General features: G+C 40.8%; 1 protein-coding gene across 1 annotated transcript in view; it reads right to left on the bottom strand.

Annotated features, from left to right (window-relative positions):
- The window catches only part of DCC (DCC netrin 1 receptor), a 1287746-nt gene that overhangs the window by 405726 nt on the left and 855311 nt on the right, over positions 1-26709 (bottom strand). The window contains exon 9 of the mRNA XM_069569336.1: positions 13997-14151. Within this exon, the coding sequence (XP_069425437.1) occupies positions 13997-14151 (155 nt within the window). The remainder of the gene's footprint in view (positions 1-13996; positions 14152-26709) is intronic.

Genomic DNA, 26709 nt, shown 5'->3' with positions numbered 1-26709 from the left:
CTGAAACTCCAATACTTTGGCCACCTGATGTGAAGAGCTGACTCATTGGAAAAGACCCTGATGCTGGGAAAGATTGAGGGCAGGAGGAGAAGGAGATGACAGAGGATGAGATGGTTGGATGGCATCACTGACTCAATGGACATGAATCTGAGTAAACTCCAGGAGTTGGTGATGGACAGGGAGGCCTGTTTTGTTGCAGTCCATGGGGTCGCAAAGAGTCAGACAGGACTGAGTGACTAAACTGAACTGAACTGATCAGCTCTACCTGAAATGTCCTTGCCCGAGAACCAGGGCATCTGCTGGTATCCCTCCAAATTCATTCATAGGTCCCTTGTCTTCTTCAGAAAGGCTCTCTTGAAACTTGCCTTTCTAGAATCGCCTCTATCCTTTTCATTCTCTATCTTTTTAAGCTGGCTTATTCTTCTGCATACTTTATTTTTATTTGTTTACTGTCCATTTCTATGACTAGAATATAAACCTCATAAACACTTGTCTGTCTTTTTCTGTTTTTTGCTGCTGAACTCCCAATGTTGAGAAATATAGGGCAGCCCACCAGGGGCACATGATAACTATTTGTTGAAAGAAATGAATGAAAGACCAAATGAATGACATGAACAAATCTGGAGCAGGAAAAATGAGCTTATGAAGACTAACAGATGGATCCATGGGGTGAATTAGCCAGAATGGGCTTTCTGCTTCTAAAATCCTAAAGTAGAAATAGAAGAGACTTGTGAAACAGCCTAAAGAAGAAAGAGAACATGTCAAACACACGTGAGCAGCACAGAGATAGACATGGACAAATTACATTCAGTGTTAAGGAATATGACAACATGAGAATAATTAGAACACAGCAAAGGAGGAATGCATGATAGTAACAGCTACATTTACTGAGGGTTGACAGAGCACCAGAGAGCAGGCTTAAGTATTTTATACTAAATAGCTCATTTAATTCACAGAATAATCATTTGGGGCTGTACTGTTTTGTCCTATTACAGATTGTCTTTTAAGCTTTACTATATCCCTATAAGATCTCCCTATTTTATAAAGGAGGAAGCTGTGGTTTAGCATACCGGTTTACCCCAGTTAGCTAGTAAGTGAAAGAGCCAGAATTCTAATTCAATCTGAAATCTGAATCCTTGTTCTTAATCACCTTTCACTCTCCTTTCATACATAAGACCTAGAACAGTAATTACAGATTAAAACAAGGTGGCAATGAACAGTTTACTTACATTGATCATGGGTTCAGTGTTTCACTATTTGACTTCCAGTTGATAGCTCAGTTTGTAAAGAATCTGTCTGTAGTGCAGGAGACCCTGGTTTGATTCCTGGGTCGGGAAGATCCCCTGGAGAAGGGATAGGCTACCCACTCCAGTATTCTTGGGCTTCCCTGTGGCTCAGCTGGTAAAGAATCTGCCTGCAATGCAGGAGACCTGGGTTCGATCCCTGGGTTGGGAAGATTCCCTGGAGAAGGGAAAGGATACCCACTCTAGTATTCTGGCCTGGAGAATTCCATGGATAGTCCATGGGATCACAAAGAGTTGGACATGAGTGAGCGACTTTCACTTTCTTTAATAAAAACCCTATGATCATTTACTCTTGGACACTGGTGGCACCAACTTTACTTCAATTTTAACACCTACCATCAAATGTGTGTTGTGCTTGTTGTTCAGTTGCTAAGCCATGTCCAGCTCTTTGCAACCCCATGGACTACAGCACACCAAGCTCCTCTGTCCTCCACTTTCTCGGAGCTTGCTCAAATTCATGTCCATTGAGTCAGTGATACCATTCAACCATCTCATCCTCTGTCCCCGCCTTCTCCTCCTGCCCTCAATCTTTCCCACCATCAGGGTCTTTTCCAATGAGTAGGCTCGTCATATCAGGTGGTCATCAGGAACTTTAAGATCTATTTCCCTGACCAGGGACTGAAACTGGGCCCCCAGTACTGGAAGCACAGAGCCTTAGCCATTGGACCATGAAGGAATTGTGTGGTCTCACCTTAAAATCTTTCAATTTCAACGCATGGTAATACCCTGGACTTGTCAGATGTCCTGTGACCAGAAACTCTGGCCCAGTTCAAATTCTCTATTGGATGTGCCATGGGGCTTCCCAAGGTGGGAAGATTGGGCTGGGATCCAAACAGTTTTCATAGAATTGGGAACAGCTGTAGGTACATTTCTCCCTAGCAATGTTCCTATAAACTAGAAATAGTATCTTTATCAAAACAACATAATAATGTAGGAAGCCTGGAGTTAGAGAATACGAGTTAAAGTCAAATTATGACCCTTTTGTGTAGGACATAAGTTACATTACACCAGGCAGAATACAATCAGCAGTTAAAAGACTCTGTCAAATAGTACAGTGATTTTAAAAATGGGTTTCACTTATTTGGGGTATCTCATGAGGATGAGGCTTCCCTGGTGGGGCAGTGGTAAAGAACCATTCTGTCAACTCAGGAGCTGTGGGTTCAATCCCTGGGTCAGGAAGATACCCTGGAGAAGGAAATGGCAACCCACTCCAATATTCCTGCCTGGAAAATTCCCAAGGATATAGAGCAGCCTGGAGGTCTACAGGCTGTGGAGCTGCCAAGAGGCAGACACAACTGAGTGACTAAACAACACAACAATCACGAGAGGATAGTCAACTAAATTTCTTCATGTGATGCTTTCAAAGGGCACCATATTTCAAATTAAAACACAAAACGCATCAGTTCAGTTGCTCAGTCGTGTCCAACTCTTCTCAACCCCATGAACTGCAGCACGCCAGGCCTCTCTGTCCATCACCAACTCCTGGAGTTCACTCAGATTCATGTCAATCGAGTCAGTGATGCCATCCAGCCATCTCATCCTCGGTCGTCCCCTGCTCCTCCTGCCCCCAATCCCTCCCAGCATCAGAGTATTTTCCAATGAGTCAACTCTTTGCATGAGGTGGCCAAAGTACTGGAGCTTCAGCTTTATCATCATTCCTTCCAAAGAAATCCCAGGGTTGATCTCCTTCAGAATGGACTGGTTGGATCTCCTTGCAGTCCAAGGGACTCTCAAGAGTCTTCTCCAACACCACAGTTCAAAAGCATCAATTCTTCGGCGCTCAGCCTTCTTCACAGTCCAACTCTCACATCCATACATGACCACTGGAAAAACCATAGTCTTGACTAGATGGACCTTAGTCGGCAAAGTAATGTCTCTGCTTTAGAATATGCTATCTAGGTTGGTCATAACTTTTCTTCCAAGGAGTAAGCATCTTTTAATTTCATGGCTGCAGTCACCATCTGCAGTGATTTGGGAGCCCCAAAAGATAAAGTCTGACACTGTTTCCACTGTTTCCTCATCTATTTCCCATGAAGTGATGGGACTGGATGCCATGATCTTCGTTTTCTGAATGTTGAGCTTTAAGCCAACTTTTTCACTCTCCTCTTTCACTTTCATCAAGAGGCTTTTGAGTTCTTCTTCATTTTCTGCCATAAGGGTGGTGTCATCTGCATATCTGAGGTTATTGATATTTTTCCCGGAAATCTTGATTCCAGCTTTAGCAAACACCCTCTTCCAACAACACAAGAGAAGACTCTACACATGGAAATCACCAGATGGTCAACATCGAAATCAGATTGATTATATTCTTTGCAGCCAAAGATGGAGAAGCTCTATACAGTCAACAAAAACAAGACCAGGAGCTGACTGTGGCTCAGATCATGAACTCCTTATTGCCAAATTCAGACTTAAATTGAAGAAAGTAGGGAAAACCGCTAGACCATTCAAGTATGACCTAAATCAAATCCCTTATGATTTTACAGTGGAAGTGAGAAATAGATTTAAGCGACTAGATCTGATAGATAGAGTGCCTGATGAACTATGGAATGAGGTTCGTGACACTGTACAGGAGACAGGCATCAAGACCATTCCCATGGAAAATAAATGCAAAAAAGCAAAATGGCTGTCTGAGGAGGCCTTACAAATAGCTGTGAAAAGAAGAGAAATGAAAAGCAAAGGAGAAAAGGAAAGATATAAGCATCTGAATGCAGAATTCCAAAGAATAGCAAGAAGAGATAAGAAAGCCTTCTTCAGCGATCAATGCAAAGAAATAGAGGAAAAGAACAGAACAAAATGCATATGTGTATATAAATGCATGCATGTTTATGCATTAAATTATAGAATATTTATACATTAATATCTTATAATCATTGGGGCTTCTTTGGTGGCTGAGATGGTAAAAGAATCTGCCTGCAATGCAGGAGATCCAGGTTCAATCCTTCGGTCAGGAAGATCCCCTGCAGAAAGGAATGGCTTCCCACTCCAGTATTCTCTTGTCCATGAGAATTCCATGGACAGAGGGGCCTAGTGGTCTACAGTCCATGGGGTAACAGAGACAGACATAACTGACTGACTAACACTTTAATTACCTCCACTTTCACCTCCTAATACTAACTTTAGGCTAAAGAGTAGAAATAAATTTGAACCTACAGTATGATTTAGAACAATTAAACCTTCACATACACTGTCTTCAAAAATTTCATCCCTGATATATTTGGACACTATTTTGCCCATCTTAATTTCCTTTCTATTTATAGCACCTTTAAAAAGTCTTGACACACAGTAGGTGCTCAATAATTGCTTATAGACCACGTAGATTAAAGTGGTTGTCAAAATGAGATAATACATATAAGTTTAAAAAACGCTATATCCTCAGTGTGTCTTCATTCTTCACTAGTCATGAACACCAGTTCTCCATAGTGTCTGATCTGACTGAAGGAATCCCATAACAGAGCTCAGTTCAGCTGTTTTATCTTTGGCATATAGTTTTATTTGGCTGCAGCAGCATGATGACAATTTCCCTGTTGGTGCTCAAGCTCTATTTTGCACTGATTCAGATTTCTAAGATACCTACCTTCCTTTTCAGTAGGCTACATCACCAAATGAGGCAATTAAACCCCAAACAAATCTACCTGTTTGTAACCTTTTTACCCCATGTTAGATATCCGTACTTTCCAGAAACATCTCATTATTACGATACTTTCATGCCTTCTGTCTTCATACTCCGTAATATGAGTGAGAAATCAGTAGCATTTTTTCGCTATAATTCTGCACCGAACAGATAACTTCTCTAGATGTTTGGGTATACCAGTGGAAGGAAACCGAATTATGCTTTCTGCTCAAAGAGAGAATGACAGTGAGCCAGCAGAGATATTTTTAAGAGGAAACTTAATTTATGCTACATCACTGTTTAACCCAAGTAACCAGTCATTTTTGTTCTTCATCTTTGACTGTGCACTGAAAGATATATATAGTTGCTGTTTTAGTCTCTAAGTTGTGCCCAACTCTTTTGCAACCCCATGGACTGTAGCCTGCCAGGCTCCCCGTCCAGGGGATTTTCTAAACAAGAATCCTGGAGTGCGTTGCCATTTCCTTCTCCAGGGGATCTTCCCAACCCAGGGATCAAACTCACATCTCCTGCATTGGCAGGCAGATTCCGTACCACTGAGCCACCAAAGAAGATACATACATATATATTTATACTTTAAACTGAGAAAATACTGAGAGAAATTTGCATAACTAATCAGAAAATATGTTAAGATCCAGATTCTCTGAAATATTTTATATTAACTCAGTGCAAAGAACTTTTTCAACATTCAAACAGGAGTAATCTATTAAATGTGCTTTTAGTGAGTTCTGCTTAAAACTGTTAGACTACTAGTTCCTTGGGAATCAGGGCATTATCTGACTTGCTTTTGTATCCTCTGTACTAGGAGAGTCTCAATCAGGGTGCTCAACAGAATTTTCTGTGATAATAGCAATGCTCTCTCTGCTGTCCCGTGCAATAGCCAGTAGTCACATATGAACTTCTGAAATGTGACTGATGAGGCCCTGGACTTTTAGTTTTCAATTCTGTTTAAATTTTAAGTGCTATTTGACAGTCGTGGTTAGTGTGCCTGGATTTTTACTTTCATTTTACATCAATATGTTGAAATGCAAATCAATACATGTAGCTAATGGTAACTGTACTGGACCATGGATATCTAGGACTTAGCATAAAAGAATAATTTTGAATGAATGACTGAATGAATAAATGATGAATAAGTACAGAATGACTCACCCTTGCTGCAAACTTTTCTAACATGCTTAAACAACCCATCTTCACAAGCCTACCTCTGATTCTTCCACTAATATACACCATTGTAGAAGACATGCTGCTGCTGCTGCTAAGTCGCTTCAGTCGTATCCAACTCTGTGCGACCCCACAGACGGCAGTCCATGGGGCTGCCCTGTCCCTGGGATTCTCCAGGCACGAACACTGGAGTGGGTTGCCATTTCCTTCTCCAATGCATGAAAGTGAAAGGTGAAAGTGAAGTCGCTCAGTCGTGTCCGACTCTTGGCAACCCAATGGACTGTGGCCCACCACGCTCCTCCGTCCATGGGATTTTCCAGGCAAGAGTGCTGGAGTGGGGTGCCATTGCCTTCTCCATGTAGAAGACATAATATCTCGCTAACTGACCACCGAACCTGAATGGGTTCCTTTCAGCTTCTGTTGCTGGGAATGCCGCGGCATAAGCCTTTAGTGTCTTCCATCCTGTAATACCTGAAAATATTTCTGCAGTGAAAGAATTCTGAAACTATACCAGCATTTGTATGTTACCTACAAAGACAGAATGCCAGTGCTTCAACTTCTTTCTTTCTACTGCTAGTGTACTGCCATGTATATGACACAAAACTGGACCAGCTAATGGGCTCACAGTCAACTTTGCCTCCATCATTGTCCCAGATATCCACTCAAATCACCACACAGTGCAGTTAATAATTGGAAACCAGGTTAAGTGACTTAAAAAAAAAACAAACTGAAAAAAGAAAGAGCTAGACACAACTATGATTTACTTGGTTTGCTTAATTTACAGAATCATGATGAATGAATATTACTGATACATATTATCCTTTCCCACACATTAAGTACAAATCAGATTCTACCAGCAAATGTTAACCAACTAGCTATCCACAAAATGGCAATGCTGTGTCACATTTTATGGGATAATAGAGTGTTTTCTGCTCATAAAGCTTCAAAATTTAGTTAGGGATGCAAAGATGTCCAAGAAGCAAATCAGACAATGAACAAGTCTTCAACAGCCTGCTAAACAGGGAGAGGATGATTGCAGGGAAAGTAATAAAATCCATAAATGGTTGATTACATAGTAATCAAGCCAAATACAAACTATCAATAAGGTATTGTATTAGCTTTATTACCTTATGATTATACTACTGAGTGTCCCACTTTAGTTGCAAGTGCAAGGCAGTTGGAATTATGTTTCCATTTGATCCCATTAGGGGCAGGAAACCTCTTTCTATTGATTGCATACCAGACGCTAGCCAGGTAAGACTTGGGGGCTTCCCATAGATTATCACACTTCATCTTTACAATTTGGTAATGAAACTGAGAAGGACTCTGTGGGGCTCGTGGGCATGGAAACCTTTTTGTCCCATTTCTTATAGGCAAGACTCCAGCCTCCATGGCCTTTGCTGAGTTTCAAATGACAGATTGGAATAGTTGGTAACCAAGGGAGGGACAGCCAAAAAATCAGCTGACACAAGACACGCAGGACCACAAAAGCTCCTCAAGATGAGAGGACTGACCACCTGAGACCCTGCGCACACCCTAGTGTTGTCAGCAATCCCACTAACAGGAGGGAAAGGGGGAGCACACAGCTTCTGAAGGAATGACATAGCCCCAGGTCACAACATAAACCAATTCAAATCAAATGGAACCAAGATGGCAGACAAGACCAGCTCTTCATCCTTAAGCAGCAAGTGAAATGACACACCCAGCGGGGCCGTGACAGTTCCAAGGCACTGTCCAAAGACCAAGGAGTGGGCGGTGGACCAAATCCTGGAAATTTCCACCCCTTCCGAAAAGTAGTTGGAATAGCCCTCCCACTCATTAGCATATGAAATTATCCAGCCTATAAAAACTAACCGGGCCACATTTTGCAGCCACCCTTGCCCTCTGCGATGGCTCACACTCCGTCTGTGGCATGTGCTTCTCTGAATCTGAATAAATCCGCTTCTTACTTACCACGTTGTCTCTCTCTGAATTTTTTCTGTGATGAGACATTAAGAACCTGAGCTTTACTATACCCTGAAACCAGGTACCATGGGTTTGGCTGGGTTCGAGTCCCAGCCACGTGGGTTCCAGTCCCAAGCTGAGGGAAATGGTTTCCCCACCCTTGAACTGTTGCTGTGAAACTCCTTGTCGAGTCCTTTTGGGTTGGGACACACAGTTTTTCAGAGAGGCAGGAGACCACTGTGTCCTTCTTTGCCTGGCAAAGCAATAAAGCTATTCTTTTCTACTTCACCAAAAACTCTTATCTCCAAGGTTTGATTTGACACCCGTGTACAAAGAGGGTGAGCTTTCAGAATAAAGAAGAGGAGTAAATAATATCTCTAACTTATAATCGAGGACAATGAAGTTTCAAGGATTAAGAAACTTGGGATGCTCCTGGTGGTCCAGTGGTTAAGATTTTACCTTCCATTGCAGGGAGAGCGGGTTTGACCTGAAGTTCAGGCTAAGATCCCACAAGCTTCATGACCAAAAAAATCAAAACATGAAACAGAACCAATGAATTGTAACAAATTCCATAAGAGTTTAAAAATGATCCACATGACCAAAAAAAAAAAAAAATCTTAAGAAGAAAGATTGAGACAATTCTCCTAAGAAATAGGCAGTAATATTTGGAGACATAACATTCAGAGACGTTTCAAGTTCCATAACAACTACACAAGAAAAGTCTTTTTAGAATAAAAAGAAAGAAAGAAAGAAAAAAAGACCCAGGGATGGACGAAAAAGGCAAATATATCTATTCCTCTAGATAAGATATCCTAAAGTCACTCAATTTGGTGGTTAGTTTCACTTGCCTTTCCCGTGTAAAGAATATAATGGACTAAGAATATTACTTACAACACTTAACTATAAAAGGGTTTTGTGGATAATTGGGTTGTGGTGTAGCAAATAGACTCCCTACTCTAACTCGAGCCTCCAGACAGTATGTGGTCCATTTTAACATCCTTCAAGATTAAACTGCCTTAACAGCATCTTAAAGGACCCCAAATAATAATTCAAAAATCCTCCACATGTGGCATGAAAAGATTAGACAAGTCTTAAGCAGGCAGGGACTTAAATCCGGCTGATAATACAGTGGAGAAATTATACACCATAAAGGCAGAGGGAAGGAGCAAGGAGTTAGCCAAAGGAAGATATAATCAGGAGACACAAACCTTCCTATAAATCAAGCCTTTGTATTCTGGGTGATTATTTCATAAACTGGATCTTGGGCTGGTGATCTCTTTAAATGATTACTGCAGTATGTATGCACTTTTAGAAACAGTTGCTGGCTGATTCATATTTTAGACGTATTTTCTATCAGGGTTGATTCCTTGAGAATATGGTTTTCATAATAGAGTTTATATTTTCAAATAATATGAAAAACTTGAAATTCAATTTGTATAAAAGCTATCTATGTCATTCTAGTGTACAATTACTACATCACATTTGGAAAAAGTGTGATAAAATGAGCAAGCAATTGCATACCCAGACGGGACCCATTTTCAAAAGATAAGATCATTTTGTCAGGGAGAGAAAAATGAAAACATCCCCCCTGCCTCTGCCTCTAGATTCTGAAATCCTAACCAAGTAATAAACTCAGCCTTTGAACTTTCTCTAAAAACATAGAAAGATGAGCTTATAAGAAGCTGAGAGAGAAGAAAGAGAAAGAGGAGGAGAAAGACAGGGGAGGAAGGGGAGGGGGAGAAGAGTCAGTATAGGACGGGAAGGAAGTGGGCAATGAAGCATAGGATCTCTAAGATGCTGAATCTTACTCAGAAATTGGTGTTTTATTGAACAGGCTTGGGGAAGATGAAGTGCTCCTTACCCTAGAAATAGTTTTAAATTGCCAAAGTGGCATTTTTGTGTTAACACAGAAGATAAAATACACATGTCCTACCTATTAGTTACGATAACATTATTTATTCATCCTAATATCTGTAATAAAGGCAGTGAGTGAGCACCACAAGACTCTTATTTTAAATGAATTGGAGGCGGCTGTTTTGCACATGTAAAAAGCTATTCTAAAAGTACTGTGTGTCTAGCCGAACTACTCCTGTCTACCTAGCTACTCAGTAAGAGATTAATTATCCAAGAAAAGTTCTCAATGAAACACAGTCAGGTCACCCTCCAATAAACAATGGCCTGCAAAGGAAATAATTCTTACTCCATATAGTGTAAGAAGAGAGGTGATTTAATAAAACAATTGTTGTCATTAAAGGCCAAAATATGGTTAGTGAAAAAATTAAGACATCTTCATGTGTCAAAAACAGGATAATTTTCCACTTTAATTTTCTGGACAAAACGTAACTTGCATGTGATGATAATACCAACAAGCAACAGATTTTATTCATTTGGGTTTTTAATTTTATTTTATGCCTTATTATCATTTATGCTAAATTTTAAGTAAATGCTTACTGAGACCAGTGCCCAGTGTGGTTTTCTATAAAAATTCTCAGACTACTTTCTGAAGGAGGAAGAATGGATGATATATAAAGGATCAAGGTGGCTGTCTTTGTAATAGAACACTTATTTGAGGAGACAGGCACAAGATGATTTAGGTATAAAAATTGCCTAGATAGTACATGAAAGCAAGCAGGATTCTATGGGGCTCCTGGACATGGTAGACACAGAACCTTCCCATTCCTTCCATTCCACCCTCAACCCTGTTCCCTCTAGGGAGCAGATCCCAGCCTCCATGACCTTCCTGGAGTTCCAAAAAGCAGATTCAAACAGTTGCTAATCCAGGAAGGAAAGGGATGCAAAGACAAGGGAGGAAGGGCTAAGAAACAACATTGCAGCTTTGGGGCGGGGCCTGAGTCTGCCTCAAGGGCTATACACAACAATGCCTTTAAGTCCTTTTTGGAATGAAAACCCAGCAAATGGAAGATGTCCGCATTCTTCAACTGGAGAAGACCACTCATGCATGTGTGTGTGTGCTAAGTCGCTTCAGTCATGTCCAACTCTTTGCCACCCCATGGACTGTAGCCCGCCAGGCTCCTCTGTCCGTGGGATTCTCCAGGCAAGAATACTGGAGTGGACTGCCATGCCCTCCTGCAGGGGACCTTCCTGACCCAGAGATAGAACCGGCATCTCCTGCATTGGCAGGCGAGTTCTTTACCAGTAGTGCTACCTGGGAAGCCCAAAGACCACTTGAGACCAGACTAAAGGAACCAGCTCATCAAGATTATATCAAGAGAAGAGATAAAAAGGAATGCAAGCAACTAAACTCTTGAACATAAAACTCCTCAGCAAACTCCCCTGGGTGGGGACACATAGTTTTTGAGGGCAGGAGCCCACTGTGTCCCCCATTGACTGGCAAAGCAATAAAACTCTTCTTTTCTAATTCACCCAAAACTCTCTCCAAGATTCAATTTGGCACCACACACAGAGGCTGAGCATACGCCAGAGGCCATCACAGGTAAGGGGCTCATAAGCAAATCTACAATTCAGAGTTCTAACATTTCATTGAACAAATTCTTACAAGTTTCCTTACCTATTTTATTATTGTTACATATTTAAAACATTTGCTTCCTCAAGAAGCTTCTTAGAGCTTTATTACTATTACTTCATTACATAGGTAGGCTTTCTTAATGTGTCTCAGTCACTGTGGAACAGCATTAGAAACACAGTGGATATTCATTAAATATATTTGTTAGTTGAATTATGCCATTGCTTGCACTTTATAAAAGCTAATGCCATATGTGTAATACAAATAATCACAGACTGATTTTTTAATTATTAATTATACCAAAAATGTTGTATCATGAGTACTTTTCTTTTTAATTAAATGAGGTATTATTATTAGTCAGTTTCCAAGTGGAAGACTGTCTTATCTCTTGACTTGGAAAGGTTGGCCTTTAAAAAAAATTTTCTGGAAATTGATTTTCAAGCTGGATACTTAGGAAAAATGGTATTGATAGAAGAAAAATAACATTGCTCAGTCTTAGAAATGAGGCTGACTGTAGAATTTTTATCAGCGATGTAATGTAATCATAAGCAGTCAGCCCAGAAAAGTACACAAGAATAATTCCAGGGATAATAGTTGGATTAGGAAGCAAAGGATTCAGACAATCCATAGAAATTGGATCTTCTGAAGATGGACATGCTTTTAAAGTTTAAGTTCTACCATGAGAAAACTGAACAAGATCTTTTTAGAGAATTTTTATGGGTTTTTCAACTATCAGTCTGTATATACAACATGGCATATACCATTTAAATATATATATATGTATATATATATATATATACACACACACATATACACACCTAATTTGTTTTTATTCAGGTTTATTAAAAATACCAAATATTTATAAAAGTCATTGATTACTCTCTGTATATATATGCATGATCTATAAAGAGAGAGTCAATGAGAAAATTGATGACTCAAATTATATGTGACCATTAACACCATGAAGTGGAAATCAGCATTATCTAGTGATTTAAACCCAAAGAGCAACAAAACATTCTTTAGAAGAGAAACCTGGAAGCAGGACCACCTTTGCTGGTACATGACTAAGGAAGCTGTACAAGGCCCCATGCTAAGGAGGGTCCCACGTATAGCATGGATTGATGCGCTGCTGTACCTTCTGGATCCTGCAAACTATTTAGCTGGTCCTGCTTGGGTGCCTGCATTTTCTATATATGACCTGAAATCTGCACATTTCTATGGCTTTAAAGATGCTGTGTGAGGTTTTATTTCTGTGATGCAAGTATCTCTCAGACTTGTACAGCTTAGTGTTCTCCTCACAACCAACAAATCCTTTATTCCAATCTGGTCTCATCTGGTCTTTTGAAGTCTTAGCTACATGAAAAAAGGAACAGAGATTCTGCCCAGAGTAGAGCATGGTGCCAGTACCTAGACTACCTCTCAGAATCTTCTTTAACTTGCTGATTTCCAATCCCTAACAAGTAACCTAATCCAAAGATTATTTTCTCTTATTTACCAATTAAAATATTTCTGATTTCTACTTCATGTTCTTCCAAAAGCATATGAGGTGATTTTGAAGATAGAGTTTTAAATAAAATGATCGGGAATACAAATAAAACAGCATCATTTGAAAACAAAAATACAAACAGGAGTAGATGAAACTAGGTGTCTAAATGTCTAAATAATGAATGTACTTTGTTACAAGTAGTCATTTAGTTCATTTAACAGTTAGATTACAATTTTTTAAAACTCTTAACAAAATAAAGTTGGCAAACAACTCATTGGCTGTCGATCTTTCCAAATAATATCAGAAGTTTAGTAGAAAATTCAAAATGTAAGAAATACAGACATCTCTTTTAAAAGTACAGTTTAGGGGCTATTTGTTCCTTGATAAAAGGAAAAATCACTAAATTATAATTTGGTCAGAGAATATTGAGCAGCATTATTTTGTTTGTGGAGCTTAATATAGTGATTTACATAACAGGATAGTGAGATTGCCCAGTAGAAATTATCGATTTACATTTCTTGAACCTGGGTTTGCTTTTGGAAGCTTCTGTATGGCATTCAGTGCATGAGCAAGCTCCTGAATAAGCCCCTGTACTGAGAAGTCCTACATCATTGTTCTTTTTCTCTGATGTAATATTTTTCATACATAAACTTGGAAAAATCTGAAAAAAAAATCAGTGCAGGAGGCTGAACCCCAATGCTGACGATGAAGTTCTGGCAGCTGGAGTCACTCACTCGGGAGTGGATATGTAGACCAGATGGATGGATCAGGCCTTCCTAGTTGTTAATTTGTTGCTCTGCAGACCCACCAAAGTGAGGAGGCCATTTTGTTAAAAAGTTATCTTATCTTTAAAAACCTTCAGGGTAAATGTGTTGCTCCAGAAATCTTCTATTTTGTTACTTCAGTAAACTACTATGAAGGGATTCAAAGATATCGCCTACAAAAATGAGCACTTCCTAACTTGGCCCTTGCCATCGCATACTCACGCTCAGGCTGAGTGGCCACCTTGATGGGCTGAGAGCTCTCCCCAGGCCCCCACTGGTTGTAGGCCACAACCCGGAAGGTGTACATGGCTTCTGGCTTCAGATTCCCCACGGTGAACTGGAGGGACCCGGGCTGCGACGTGTTCACTGCTCGTTCCCTAGGAAATGAAAGTCACAGGAAAAGATGATTCCCATGTGAACACTTTCAGTCACAACCTTTACTTAACAAGCGAGAGCAGTAAGGTGGACCCAAAGGTTCCTTACTCATTTCCTGTCGACTCTGCATGTAAGGCAAGGTCTCAGAGGCTCACTCTGGGAGGCAAACGGACTGGAAGGGCCTACAAATAAATGTTGCAGGGTTTCTGGGGAGTTCAAGTTTATGCCATTCCCATGAACCTTGCATACTAAACTCTTTCCCCTTGACACTTTACCATTTAGCGTCAAAACTCATAACAAAGAGCTAGTAAAATAAGAATGAACATCTGGAGCGCAGGCAGGAAGATGCATTTTGCAAACACTGAGCTAATGACAGAAATTAGGGTTTCGATTATTCCACAAGCCAGTTTTTGTCAGTACTGCCAACCAATGCGTTTATTTTCTTCCATTATAGGAAAGAGAAAGGCAGATGCTAAATGCCGATGTGTATAGAGATTGAAGTCCTGTGGTTATGTTAAGTGAAGTTAGCAAAAGGAAGTAGATTCCCTCCTGTGTGAGGAAAAAGTACAATACACATCTTCTTGCCTTTTCTTCAAGGCACTTCTACATGATTCCCATTCATTTTCCAATTAAAACCTTCCTTAGTGTGTGGGCATATGCTAAATCGCTTCAGTTGTGTCTGACACTTTGTGACTGTATGGACTGTAGCCTGCCAGGCTTCTCGGTCCATGGGATTTTCCAGGCAAGAAAACTGGAGTGGTTTGCCATGGCCTCCTCCAGGGGATCTTCCTTAGTGGTTCCAAACAAATGAATTAATATGCTGATCATGGTGGGATTTATAGTACATATTAAGAGAAGACAAATCCTATGGATATAGATCCTAACACATTAGAAACAAGAACCTCTAAAGTACGCGTTAAGGACACACATGGTTTAGATATTTATATCCTCACAGGTCTCATGTAATTGAATGTGAAGAAAGAGTTCCTTCTAAGCCACTCAACTGTTTCTTAAGGTTTCTATTTCTAGATGATTCCTCTTGCATCTCAGTGGAATTATATGTTCATTTCAATTTTACAAGTTTTATTTTGTTTGGGGGAGATATTTCAAATGAAATATGTTTTTCTGACAGGGCAAATTAAGTTTCCAAAGAGAAAAGTGAAAGCAAAGTTCTAAGGACATGAATAGTGATTCTTGGGTATATATACACTCTTAATTTCACTGATATTGACTGAGACTGGCTGGCTCCTCCTCAAACTCATTTCTCCTTCTCCGTGTACTGGATCCTATGTGCTGGCCCCCGTGAAGCCTAGATAAACCCATGTGACTGGGTTTAACCAATGAGTGTGAGTGCACACGTCCATGCTGATTCTAGGCCTGGCAAGAGGAACCACAGAGCAGCAGGCAGACTTTGGAGCCAGACACTGATGATGTGTGTGCTCAGTCGTTCAGTCGTGTCTGACTCTGTGACCCCATGGACTACAGCCTGCCAGGCTCCTCTGTCCATGCTATTTCCCAGGCAAGAATACGGGAGTGGGTTGTCATTTCCTACTGCAGGGTATAGTCTCAACCCAGGGATCAAACCTGCGTCTTTTACCTCTTCCTGCATTGGAAGGCAGATTCTTTACCATTGAGCCCCTTGGGAAGCCCCACATCATGATGGAGGAGTCTAAATTCTGCAAGAATTCTGGAATGGACCTGTGAGAAGAACTGCCTGTCAATTAGGAACATCGTTTTTCTACTTTATAGAGTCAGAGAAATTCGAGCTATTATAAGCTTGAGGGTTTAGTTGTTATAGCAGTTACCATGAGTTTATCTAGTCCTGCTCATAAGTAAAATATGAAGCCTAGGTGTTAACCTAGGCAAGGAGAAGGGAGGGATATGGTGTTAGTATTTAATGAGTACAGAGTTTCAGTTGGGAATTCTGGAGATAGAGCATGGGGAAAGTTGCTCCACAGGTAAATGCATTTAATGCCATAGAACTCTGCACTTCAAAACGGTTAGAATTTTAAGTGCTATGTTACATATATTTTATCACAATAAACAAATGAAACCCAAGCATCCCATATGAATTTGGATGTAGCCCAGGTTTAGGCATTCCTGTATGAGTATTGTGTTAAGCTGCCACAAGGCTGAATTATGACATAGTTGGGGAGGGGTTTGGTGGGATTCAATAGTGACCTACAGTAAGACTAAGAAACATCAGATAATATCCCCATGTACCACACATCACACTCATTGACTCTACCAAACTAAAATTATTTAGGCCATTACTTTTTAAAAGAAAACCCTCATAATCAGATTGCACATCTTATGAACGTACAGATTCCTGCATCTTATTTTCTTTCAGTAGAGGAGCTGTTATATGTGTTTCTCTTTTTATATAAATATAATGGTTTTATTAGCATTATTTTATAAATGGAAAAGTAAGATTTAGAGAAACAACATTTTTTTTCTTTGCAAAGGACTCATCCCAGCAAATCCCAGTTAAGAGTGAGATCTGGGGCTTCATTCTTAGATCCAGAATCAGTATTATTCAACAACAAGGGAAAACAAGGGGCTTATTTGGATCATGGGTACTTTCGGTCGAAGACATCGAATTCTACAAGGAAGAAGGGACACTGGGTGTTCAGAAACCACTGTGAGGATGAGGGTAACTATCACCTGTTGTGAGTCATTTCATGATATATTTTTTGGACCTTTGAGAAACATCAGTTTAGTTCAGTTCACTCGCTCAGTTGTGTCTGACTCTTTGCAACCTAACGAACTGCAGCACGCCAGCCTCCTTGTCCATAACCAACTCCCAGAGTTCACCCAAACTCATGTAGGTCCAATTTGCATACCAAACTCCTTGGGTATCTATAAGGAAGGACAACTTTTATGATTGACTTTATTTAGGTAATTACTAAATAATTTATGTGAAATAGCTGTGTTCTAGGACATACTGGCATAACCCACTGAAAAGGTATTCTTCAAAGGAAAAAGGACAAGAATACCTGGGTGTGTCCAGGTAAGAATGTCAAAGATCATATGATAGAAACATCACTCACATAGAAAGGGGATGATGAATTTCATCACAAGGAAAGGAGTTTTAGGTTCCTATAATCTCTAGCAGCTTTCAAAAATATCCCAAATTAGTAAGAGTCATGAAAAAATTATGTTCATTGATATGGAAAACTGATATTTCTTCAATGTTATACATAATGTGAACAAAGACTCTTTACCACTAGTTTCTTGAACGAGGGCTCTTAATGGCTTTAAAAACAGATTTAATCTAAGCATTTCCATGTTATGTGCTAATTTACTTATCCTATCAGAGTGAGGTTACATCAAACTGCTAGGTAGATTACAGAGAAGATTCAGGATTTTTAGGGCTTCCCAGATGGTACAGTTGTAAACAATCTTCCTGCCAATGCAGGAGACATGGTTCGATCCCTGGGTTGGGAAGATACCCTGGAGGAGAAAATGGCAACCCACTCCAGTGTTTTTGCCTGGAAAACCCCATGGACAAGAGCCTGATGGGCTACAGTCCATGGAGTCGCAAAGAGGCAGAAATGACTCTGCGCACATGCACACACAGAGGATTTTAAGGGCTGTTTTCTCAGCTTCCTCTTTAATTTATCTGAATCTCAGAGTCCTCAAGTGCTAACTGGTGCTAAGAAACATTTACCTCACAGAGTTTCTAGAGATTTCAGTGAGATGCTGTATGTAAACCGTATAAAGCAGGAGGCAAAAGACCTGGTATTCATGGAATCTTCATACGCGGCACTTACTGCTGCTGCTATTTCTATTATTATACAAAAAAAAAAAAAAGACAACTGTCAGGAAGCATTTAACAGGAGGCTTCATGTGTGCTGTTTTGGATCTGTCAGGAATTCTCTGTTCCTTATTAATTCCTGAATACTCAGGAATTAAGAGGAGAGGCAAGCCTCTCTGGGGGCTGAGGATCCAGGCATTTCCTTCCTTAGTGTTTCTAGATAGTGATAAGTACCCTCTTCCTTCTTGTGAACCGTACGGTAAAAGTAACTGTTTACAACTCTCTCTGTCTTTAATACAGATTGCCTATGTTTTGTTAAGTCTGGAATTTTAATCTTTATCTTTGCTGAGAATAACTGCCTTGTAAGACAGGATATATGCCCACACCATGTTGGCTAAAATACCTTTGCTCCATCAGAGCTCTAGTCCCCGTGTCTTTCTCTTTCTCTCTCTCTCTCTCTCTCTCTCTCTCTCTCTCTCTCTCTTTCAGGCTGATCCCCTGGAGCACAGGGGCTCTCTGAGTTCACTTTCCTGCCCAGGCTTCTAAGACCCTCTCAAGAAGGCGCTTTGCACCTTCACCCCATCAAGAGGGCACCTGAGTTCCCCGTGAACAGAGCAAGCCCCGTGCAGGGGCTTTATTGGCTTTTTGCGTAAACCAAGGAATATCAGCCTCTTTCTCTCTCCTTTACTTCCTTATCGGTAGACTCCAGACCACCAGGTTTCTGTCCATTAAAGGACCTCAACAGACAACCTCATAGGAAAGAAGTGTTCTTGAGTTCAAGAAGAGAACTTTCCATAATCTGAAGAGAGAAAGTAATAAGAGGTACAATCACAAAGAAAAACATATAAGTATTGACATTTTCTGTCAGGTTAATTTTGTTTACAGAGATAAGTCAAATCAAAAAAAGTAGTCCCACAGATGTCGAGACTAGACCTGTGGTGGACAGGAGGAGGGGGAGTCAGGGAGGAATGGATTGGGAGCTTGGAGTCAGCAGACATCAGCTGTTACACAGAGAAGGGATAAACAGCAAGGTCCACTGTAGAGCAGAGGGAGCTACATTCAATATTCTGTGATAAACCATACTGGAAAAGAAAAGAGTACATGTCTATGCATACACACATATACATATATATGAATATGAATACATATTCATATGTGCAAATATATGAATCACTTTGCTGTACAGCCAAAATGAACTCAACGTTGTCAATCAACTATACTTCAATTTTTTTAAAGTCGTCAGAACTAGAGGCATCAGACAAGTTTTGATGACAAAAATGGCAATACTCTTTGAAAGGGAAGAGGCTTTGCTGGCAGCAATGGAGAAGGAATGGTGTTCCCTGAGTTTCCCAGCATATCCCCCCAGTCCTGTGGTATCTGGGCTTTGGTGTCAGGTTGCTTTGATGCTTCCTAGGGTCCTACTGGGTGACATCAAAAGTGACACCAATGAATTCTAAAAAAACAACGTTTACGGCCATGTCACCCTTCACAGATGTGTTCAGTTACAAAGACTGGCAGGTGGCTTTTGATGACCCCATTTGTTCTTTAATAGCTGAAAGCAAACGTTTGCAAGTCGTCTCCCAACAAGGAAATAAAATCTGAGTTTGGAAGGACAGTTTGTGACTCGTTTTTCTGACGGCACGTTGCTGGCAATGGCAGGCACCTAAAGTAAACACTCCATAGCCTCTGTCTCATGCAGTTATCAATTAGGACTCTATTTTGCTCCTTCTGGCCCATGTTCCTCTGTAAATGGGCAGATAAGTGCACTAGGTTCTGAAGACCAGAGAGGTTAGGAATTTGTCCAATGACTGTGTCCAGGGGGTACTGCCTGTCACCGCACCAACCCCTCCTGGGAAAGCAGTGGGGGACCCTGGCTGCATCTCCAAGAAGTTTTCGCTGATGACTCTGAAGACATAATTACCTGTCAAACCCATAGAGAGAGTCATGGTCTGTGGGGGCAGATGAACTGTCCAGAACATCATTATTCCACTTATTTTCCACTTGCCTCTGAGTCAGTGTGGGCAAGTGAAGATTAAGTTGACTGAAACAGAGAGACCAGGATCCACTCATGGCCTATTCCTTCACTGAACATCCACACAGAGTATAAATTGTATAGTCTGTCTCCTTCTGCTGGCTGCAAAAGGTATAGGCAACTTGCCTTCTTCTGACCTTCACATGGAGGCTAACAGGAGTTCATTAATAAGAAGCACCTCTTTCTTGGAAATTCTGGTTCTCTGGGCTTTGGTTTACCTGGTTAAGGTTTCTTGGAAAATGACTACTGTGTTCTAAAAGCACACACTCTGACCCAGTAACAATAATTCTGCTGCTTTGTTGAGATCAGGCTTTTCATCTAAAACCTCCTTATGAGACAGGCTGGGACCGGGGACCCTTTGCTGCAGTGCAGCCATGCTTGCACCTGGATAACCCTGTCTTGGAGCAACAAAATACGAAGAAACTGGATGGCATTAGAAATAACTGCATGCATGGGCACTTAGGGCAAATTCTGGATAAAAGATACAAAGGGACCAAAAAAGATACAAAGAGACCAAGTGCCACTTCTGAAGAGCCTGGAGCAAAAACAGGGTACTGGGTAAGCCCCCTGTACACAATGCCACCTAAGAAGGGATGGGCAAACCGCCTAAGCCACTCCTCTGGCCTGATCCCTAGACACACCCCTATCCTCACCCCTTACAAGGAACAAGATTCCACTCCCCTCGGGGAGTTAGCAAGCAAGGGAACCTGTGGTTGGTTTTTTCTCCCTGCTGCTGCAGCAGGGTCCCCAGTAAAGCCTTGCCTAAATTTCTTGTCCAGACTCTGATCAATTTCTATTGATTAAGAAGGCCAAGAACCCTTGTCAGTAACACTTAAATGTTGATACATATTAATTGAGGGAGTCACACATGGTGGGATGGAATGCACCCTTGAGCAGTATGCATTGAGCCCTAACTCTGGTTAGACTATATTGTCCTGTGCCTGGAACGGGCTCCTGATTCGGTTCCTACTTAACATGCGTTGCATTAAGATAGCTTTCCTAGTTCTCTGTCATTGGTCTTCCCAGTTCTGCCTTCTGCTGACAGAAACACTCTTATCACATACATAGTCTGTCAACTCCATGCCCGAAACATCATGCTAGCTGCCAATATCCAAGTCTTGGGACAAGATTCAAAAACCTTTAAGACATGACCCAACCCTTAACACAGTCATCTTTGTAAATGGGTCACTCTGCCCCACAACACCCTGTCCATCCCTACCTTTGTCATTCTGACTTTCATTAATTCTTTTAATTTTGATTATCTTGGAGTTACCTTCTCCTGACTCAGTCCTTTCTCGGTTTGGCAGAAGCTCATTCATTCTTCAACTCTAACTCAAATAAACGCTCCTGGCTAGAGCTTTCCTACCATTATGTCCTCTGATTCAAGCAGCATAAAATACTATCTCTTTGTGCTTCTGTTGCGTTTGGTTTACATGTCTACGGCAGCCTGTATCACACTGTATTGACAGACATGTTAGTCTCTCTGAATTAACTGTGAATCATTTCAGAAGAGAAGTCATATTCCATTCATATCCTATTGACCCTCAGCCTGCATATACTCACTACAGATAAAGAATTGCCTGTGCCACAAGGGAGCCACCTAGATGTCCACTGACAGATGAATGGATACAGGAATTGTGGTACATATATGCAATGGAAGATTACTCGGCCATAAACAGAAACGGATTTGAGTCAGTTCTCGTAAGGTAGATGAACCTAGAGCCTGTTACACAGAGTGAAGTAAGTCAGAAAGAGAAAAAAATATTAGCTATTAACACATGTATATGGAATCTACAAAAATAGTACTGATGAACATTTGCAGAGCAGGAATAGAGACACAGACATAGAGAACAGACTTATGGAAACAGCGGGGAAAGAGAGGGGGGGAATTGAGAGAATAGCTTTGAAAGATACATATTACCATATGCAAAACAGACAGCTAGTAGGAAGTTGCTATGTAACCCAGGAAGCTCAACCTGGAGCTCTGTGACAGCCTAGAGGGCTGGGAGCTCAAGAGGGAGGGGGCACAGGTATACCTCTGGCTGTTTCACATTGTTGTATGGCAGAAATTACCACAACACTGCAAAGCAATTATCCTCTAACTAAAAATTAAAAATAATGATAATAATGCCCATGCTGCTGGTGCTCATTTTTAAATGAAAGCATAAATAAACATTAAAAATTTAATAGAATAATTGTATAACATCTTCACAGAGTATGACCTCCGAAATGTTTCCTTCTAACTTTGGGTGGCTTTCAGATGCCACTTCACTCTCCTAGGTTTCTTTCTCATGATTTGAAAAGATTGAGATCTCCTCAAAGAAGGTTTTTAAAAAATCTATCATCCTTCATTGGGAATAGAAAACACACACATCCTATGTGTGTGCATTCAGCACTGCTGTATTTACGTTTCAGAAGTAAACACAGTTTAAAGATTAAGGTGGTATCATTTCTTAGAGGATCATTGAATCAGTCTGCAGCCTACATCTTACGTAAACATATATCCTCTTGCCTAAGTATAGCAAGGTGTTAACATGCAGTCACAGCTGTGAGCTCAGCAACAAATCCTGTCTTGATGTATCAAATGCCTAATTAATTGCTTTAAAAAGGAAGAGTTCTATTAATACTCCTTCTTCAGGAGGGACCTATGGTATTTTTAATGGAGAGTTTTTTAACATCTTTTGATCCATTCTACTTTAATTTTTATTTCTTTAATAAAAGCACCAAGGGTGCAATGATAGGAAGATTTTAATTGGAAATAAGCTATTTACTGAAACAGGGCTCAAAGTGACCACAGCAACCACCACCCAAGGGCCACCCTTTCTCACCCCAGAACCAGAGATTCTGGAATCAGTGTTATCTTGAAGGGAAAGTAGGTTCAAAGGTGACCCACCCCTAGACAAAGCATAATGGGGGAATGGAAGTCATCTCCTTGGTCAGAGGTATTTTCACTAAATTTTGGTTAAAATTTCTGTTTTTACTTGAATTGTTTAAACACAAATACACACACACACATTCTGAGGAAAAGGCTTAAAAAATTGTCTTAACATAATTTGTTTCAGCATCTAACACATATCCAAAACACTAGTTACATAACCAATAACGACTGCAACAACAAATACAACTGTTTTTACATGGAAAAGTTTTGGATTCAAATGATTTATTTAGTTTACTAGTTCCAGCCAATGCCCTCAGAATAAATATGACTCAGCTCTGGGTCCCGTCCTCATCCTGTGATTTGGGGACGGCCGGTCTTACCCTTCTCTAGCTGCTACTGTCATCTCCATGCTTACAAATTTCTGATAGATACCTCCAACTTAAACCTCTCTTCTGAGCTCCAGCTTTCTATTTTCGAGGAGGATCCTGCTTGACATTTCAACTTGAATATTGAAAAGTATATCAAACATAGCATGTCTGAGTGTGACTTTCTGATCTTCATTCTCAAACTTGGATTGTTCTACCATCCTAATTTCAGCAACTTGTCTTGCCATGAGCTGAATCCTAGGAATCACCCTTGAAAACTCCCTCTGTCTCACATTTACTGTCCAATCTTTCACCCTGTCTTGTCCATTCTGCTTCCTGAATACTTCTAGAATCTTTCCCCACTGCTCCATCTTCACAGATACAACTTAGTCCTGCCTACCTACTAAACATGACTAAACTGTTTCTAAGAGACTATACCCTCCTCTGTTACGTCTAGTACAGTTCTGGACACATGGTCAACTCAAAGGTGAATAATGGGTCATTCACTTAAACTGGAAATCTGTCAATGACATGTTTTGCATTTCAATATGCATCAAGACCACAGGAAAAATTAAATTACTCTTCTCTCATTTAGTGATCTAGAACACTTTAGGATGGACAGGGTTTTACACTTTGCAGAGAAGCAGAGTGACAGGAGGCCTGACTCAGCTTGAAAGTGGAACTTTGGATTCTAATTCTTTGTATCACATGCTGTCTTTGCATCACAACATACTCCCTTCATAACAAGCTTCATCAGCTGCATAATCCTCAACTCTGAGGGGCACGGAAAGAATATGTAAACACTGTGTTGAAAACATAATGCAAGATGCATTCTAAAATGAATTCTCCACACCAGTTGAAAAGCTGGTCTCTAATCCCAAGCAGTGAGCAGAGGTTTCCTGAAGTGGCATAGAGCCATGGAAAGCAAACAGCTGCAAGTTGGAAGCCCCTGTCCAGTGTCTATTCTACCACAAAACAGGCGTGTGACCTTGAGCAAGTCAGGGGCTGTCTCAGAACCTTTTCTGCTTCATTTCCAAAAAGAAGATACCAGCCCTTTATCTGCCAGACTCACAGGGTTCCTGTGAGGATTAAACCGAACGATACTTATGAAAGTGTTTTATTTCTCCCATCTGAACTCCCATAGTCCTTTTCAGTTCAGTTCAGTTGCTCAGTTCTGTCCAACTCTTTGCGACCCCATGAATCGCAGCACACCAGGTCTCCCTGTCCATTGCCAACTCCTGGAGTTCACTCAGATTCACGTCCATCGAGTCAGTGATGCCATCCAGCCATCTCATCCTCGGTCGTCCCCTTCTCCTCCTGCCCCCAATCCCTCCTAGCATCAAAGTCTTTTCCAATGAGTCAACTCTTCGCATGAGGTGGCCTAAGTATTGGAGTTTCAGCTTTAGCATCATTCCTTCCAAAGATATCCCAGGGCTGATCTCCTTCAGAATGGACTGGTTGGATCTCCTTGCAGTCCAAGGGACTCTCAAGAGTCTTCTCCAACACCACACTTCAAAAGCATCAATTCTTTGGCGCTCAGCTTTCTTCACAACCCAACTCTCACATCCATACATGACTACTAGAAAAACCATAGCCTTGACTAGATGGACCTTAGTCAGCAAAGTAATGTCTCTGCTTTTGAATATGCTATCTAGGTTGGTCATAACTTTTCTTCCAAGGAGTAAGCGTCTTTTAATTTCATGGCTGCAGTCACCATCTGCAGTGATTTTGGGGCCCCCAAAAATAAAGTCTGACACTGTTTCCACTGTTTCCCATGAAGTGGTGGGACTGGATGCCATGATCTTCGTTTTCTGAATGTTGAGCTTTAAGCCAACTTTTTCAATCTTCTCTTTCACTTTCATCAAGAGGCTTTTTAGTTCCTCTTCACTTTCTGCCATAAGGGTGGTGTCATCTGCATATATGAGGTTATTGATATTTCTCCCGGCAATCTTGATTCCAGCCTGTGCTTCTTCCAGTCCAGCATTTCTCATGATGCACTCTGCATATAAGTTAAATAAGCAGCGTGACAATATACAGCCTTGACGTACTCCTTTTCCTGTTTGGAACCAGTCTGTTGTTCCATGTCCAGTTCTAACTGTTGCTTCCTGATCTGCATACAGATTTCTCAAGAGGAAGGTCTGGTGGTCTGGTATTCCCATCTTTCTCAGAATTTTCCACAGTTTATTGTGACCCACACAGTCAAAGGCTTTGGCATAGCCAATAAAGCAGAAGTAGATGTTTTTTCTCGAATTCTCTTGCTTTTTCCATGATCCAGCGGATGTTGGCAATTTGATCTCTGGTTCCTCTGCCTTTTCTAAAACCAGCTTGAACATCAGGAAGTTCACGGTTCACATATTGCTGAAGCCTGGCTTGGAGAATTTTGAGCATTACTTTACTAGCATGTAAGATGAGTGCAGTTGTGCAGTAGTTTGAGCATTCTTTGGCATTGCCTTTCTTTGGGATTGAGAAGTATCTTTTACTTTGTGTGATATAGTAAAGAGATCAGTGGACTAGAAACTTGCATTAAAATCCTTGCTTATAATATTTCCTAATTGTATAGCTTCTTAGATGATGCTTTGTCAGGTCAGTTTAGTCACTCAGTCATGTCCAGTTCTTTGCAACCCCATGGACTGCAGCACTCCAGGCTTTCCTGTCCATCACTAATTCCCGGAACTTGCTCCAACTCATGTTCATTGAGCTGGAGATGCCATCTAACCATCTCATCCTCTGTCGTCCCCTTGTCCTCCCACCTTTAATCTTTCCCAGCATCAGGGTCTCTTCCAGTGAGTCATATCATCCCATCAGGTGGCCAAAGTACTGGAGCTTCAGCTTCAGCATCAGTCCTTCCAATGAACACCCAGGACTGATTTCCTTTAGGATGGACTGGTTGGATCTCCTTGCAGTCCAAGGGACTCTCAAGAGCTTTCTCCAACACCACAGTTCAAAAGCATCAATTCTTTGGCATTCAGCTTTCTTTATAGTCCAATTCTCACATCCATTCATGACTACTGGAAAAAACAATAGTTTTGACTAGATGGACCTTTGTTGGCAAAGTAATGTCTCTGCTTCTTAATATGTTGTCTAGGTTGGTCATAGCTTTTCTTCCAAGGAGCAAGTGTCTTTTAATTTCATGGCTGCAATCACCATCTGCAGTGATTTTGGAGCCCAAGAAAATAAAGCCTCTCACTGTTTCCATTGTTTTCCCGTCTATTTGCCATGAAAGTGATGGGACAGGATGACATGATTAGCTTTTTGAATGCTGAGTTTTAAGTCAGCTTCTTCACTCTTCTCTCACTTTCATCAAGAGGCTCTTTAGCTCACTTTCTGCCATAAGTGTGGTGTCATCTGCATATTTGAGGTTATTGATCTCTCTCCTGGCAATCTTGATTCTAGCTTGTGCTTCATCCAGCCTGGCATTTCACATGATATACTCTGTATAAAAGTTAAATAGGCAGGGTGACAATATACCGCCTTGACATACTCCTTTCCCGATTTGGAACCAGTCTGTTTTTCCACATCCGGTTCTAA

This window comes from Ovis canadensis, chromosome 23 (genome assembly GCF_042477335.2).
Source record: "Ovis canadensis isolate MfBH-ARS-UI-01 breed Bighorn chromosome 23, ARS-UI_OviCan_v2, whole genome shotgun sequence".
Classification (NCBI taxonomy): domain Eukaryota; kingdom Metazoa; phylum Chordata; class Mammalia; order Artiodactyla; family Bovidae; genus Ovis; species Ovis canadensis.
The sequence above is the reverse complement of the archived record's forward strand: the minus strand, read 5'-3'. Positions and strand labels throughout refer to the sequence as shown.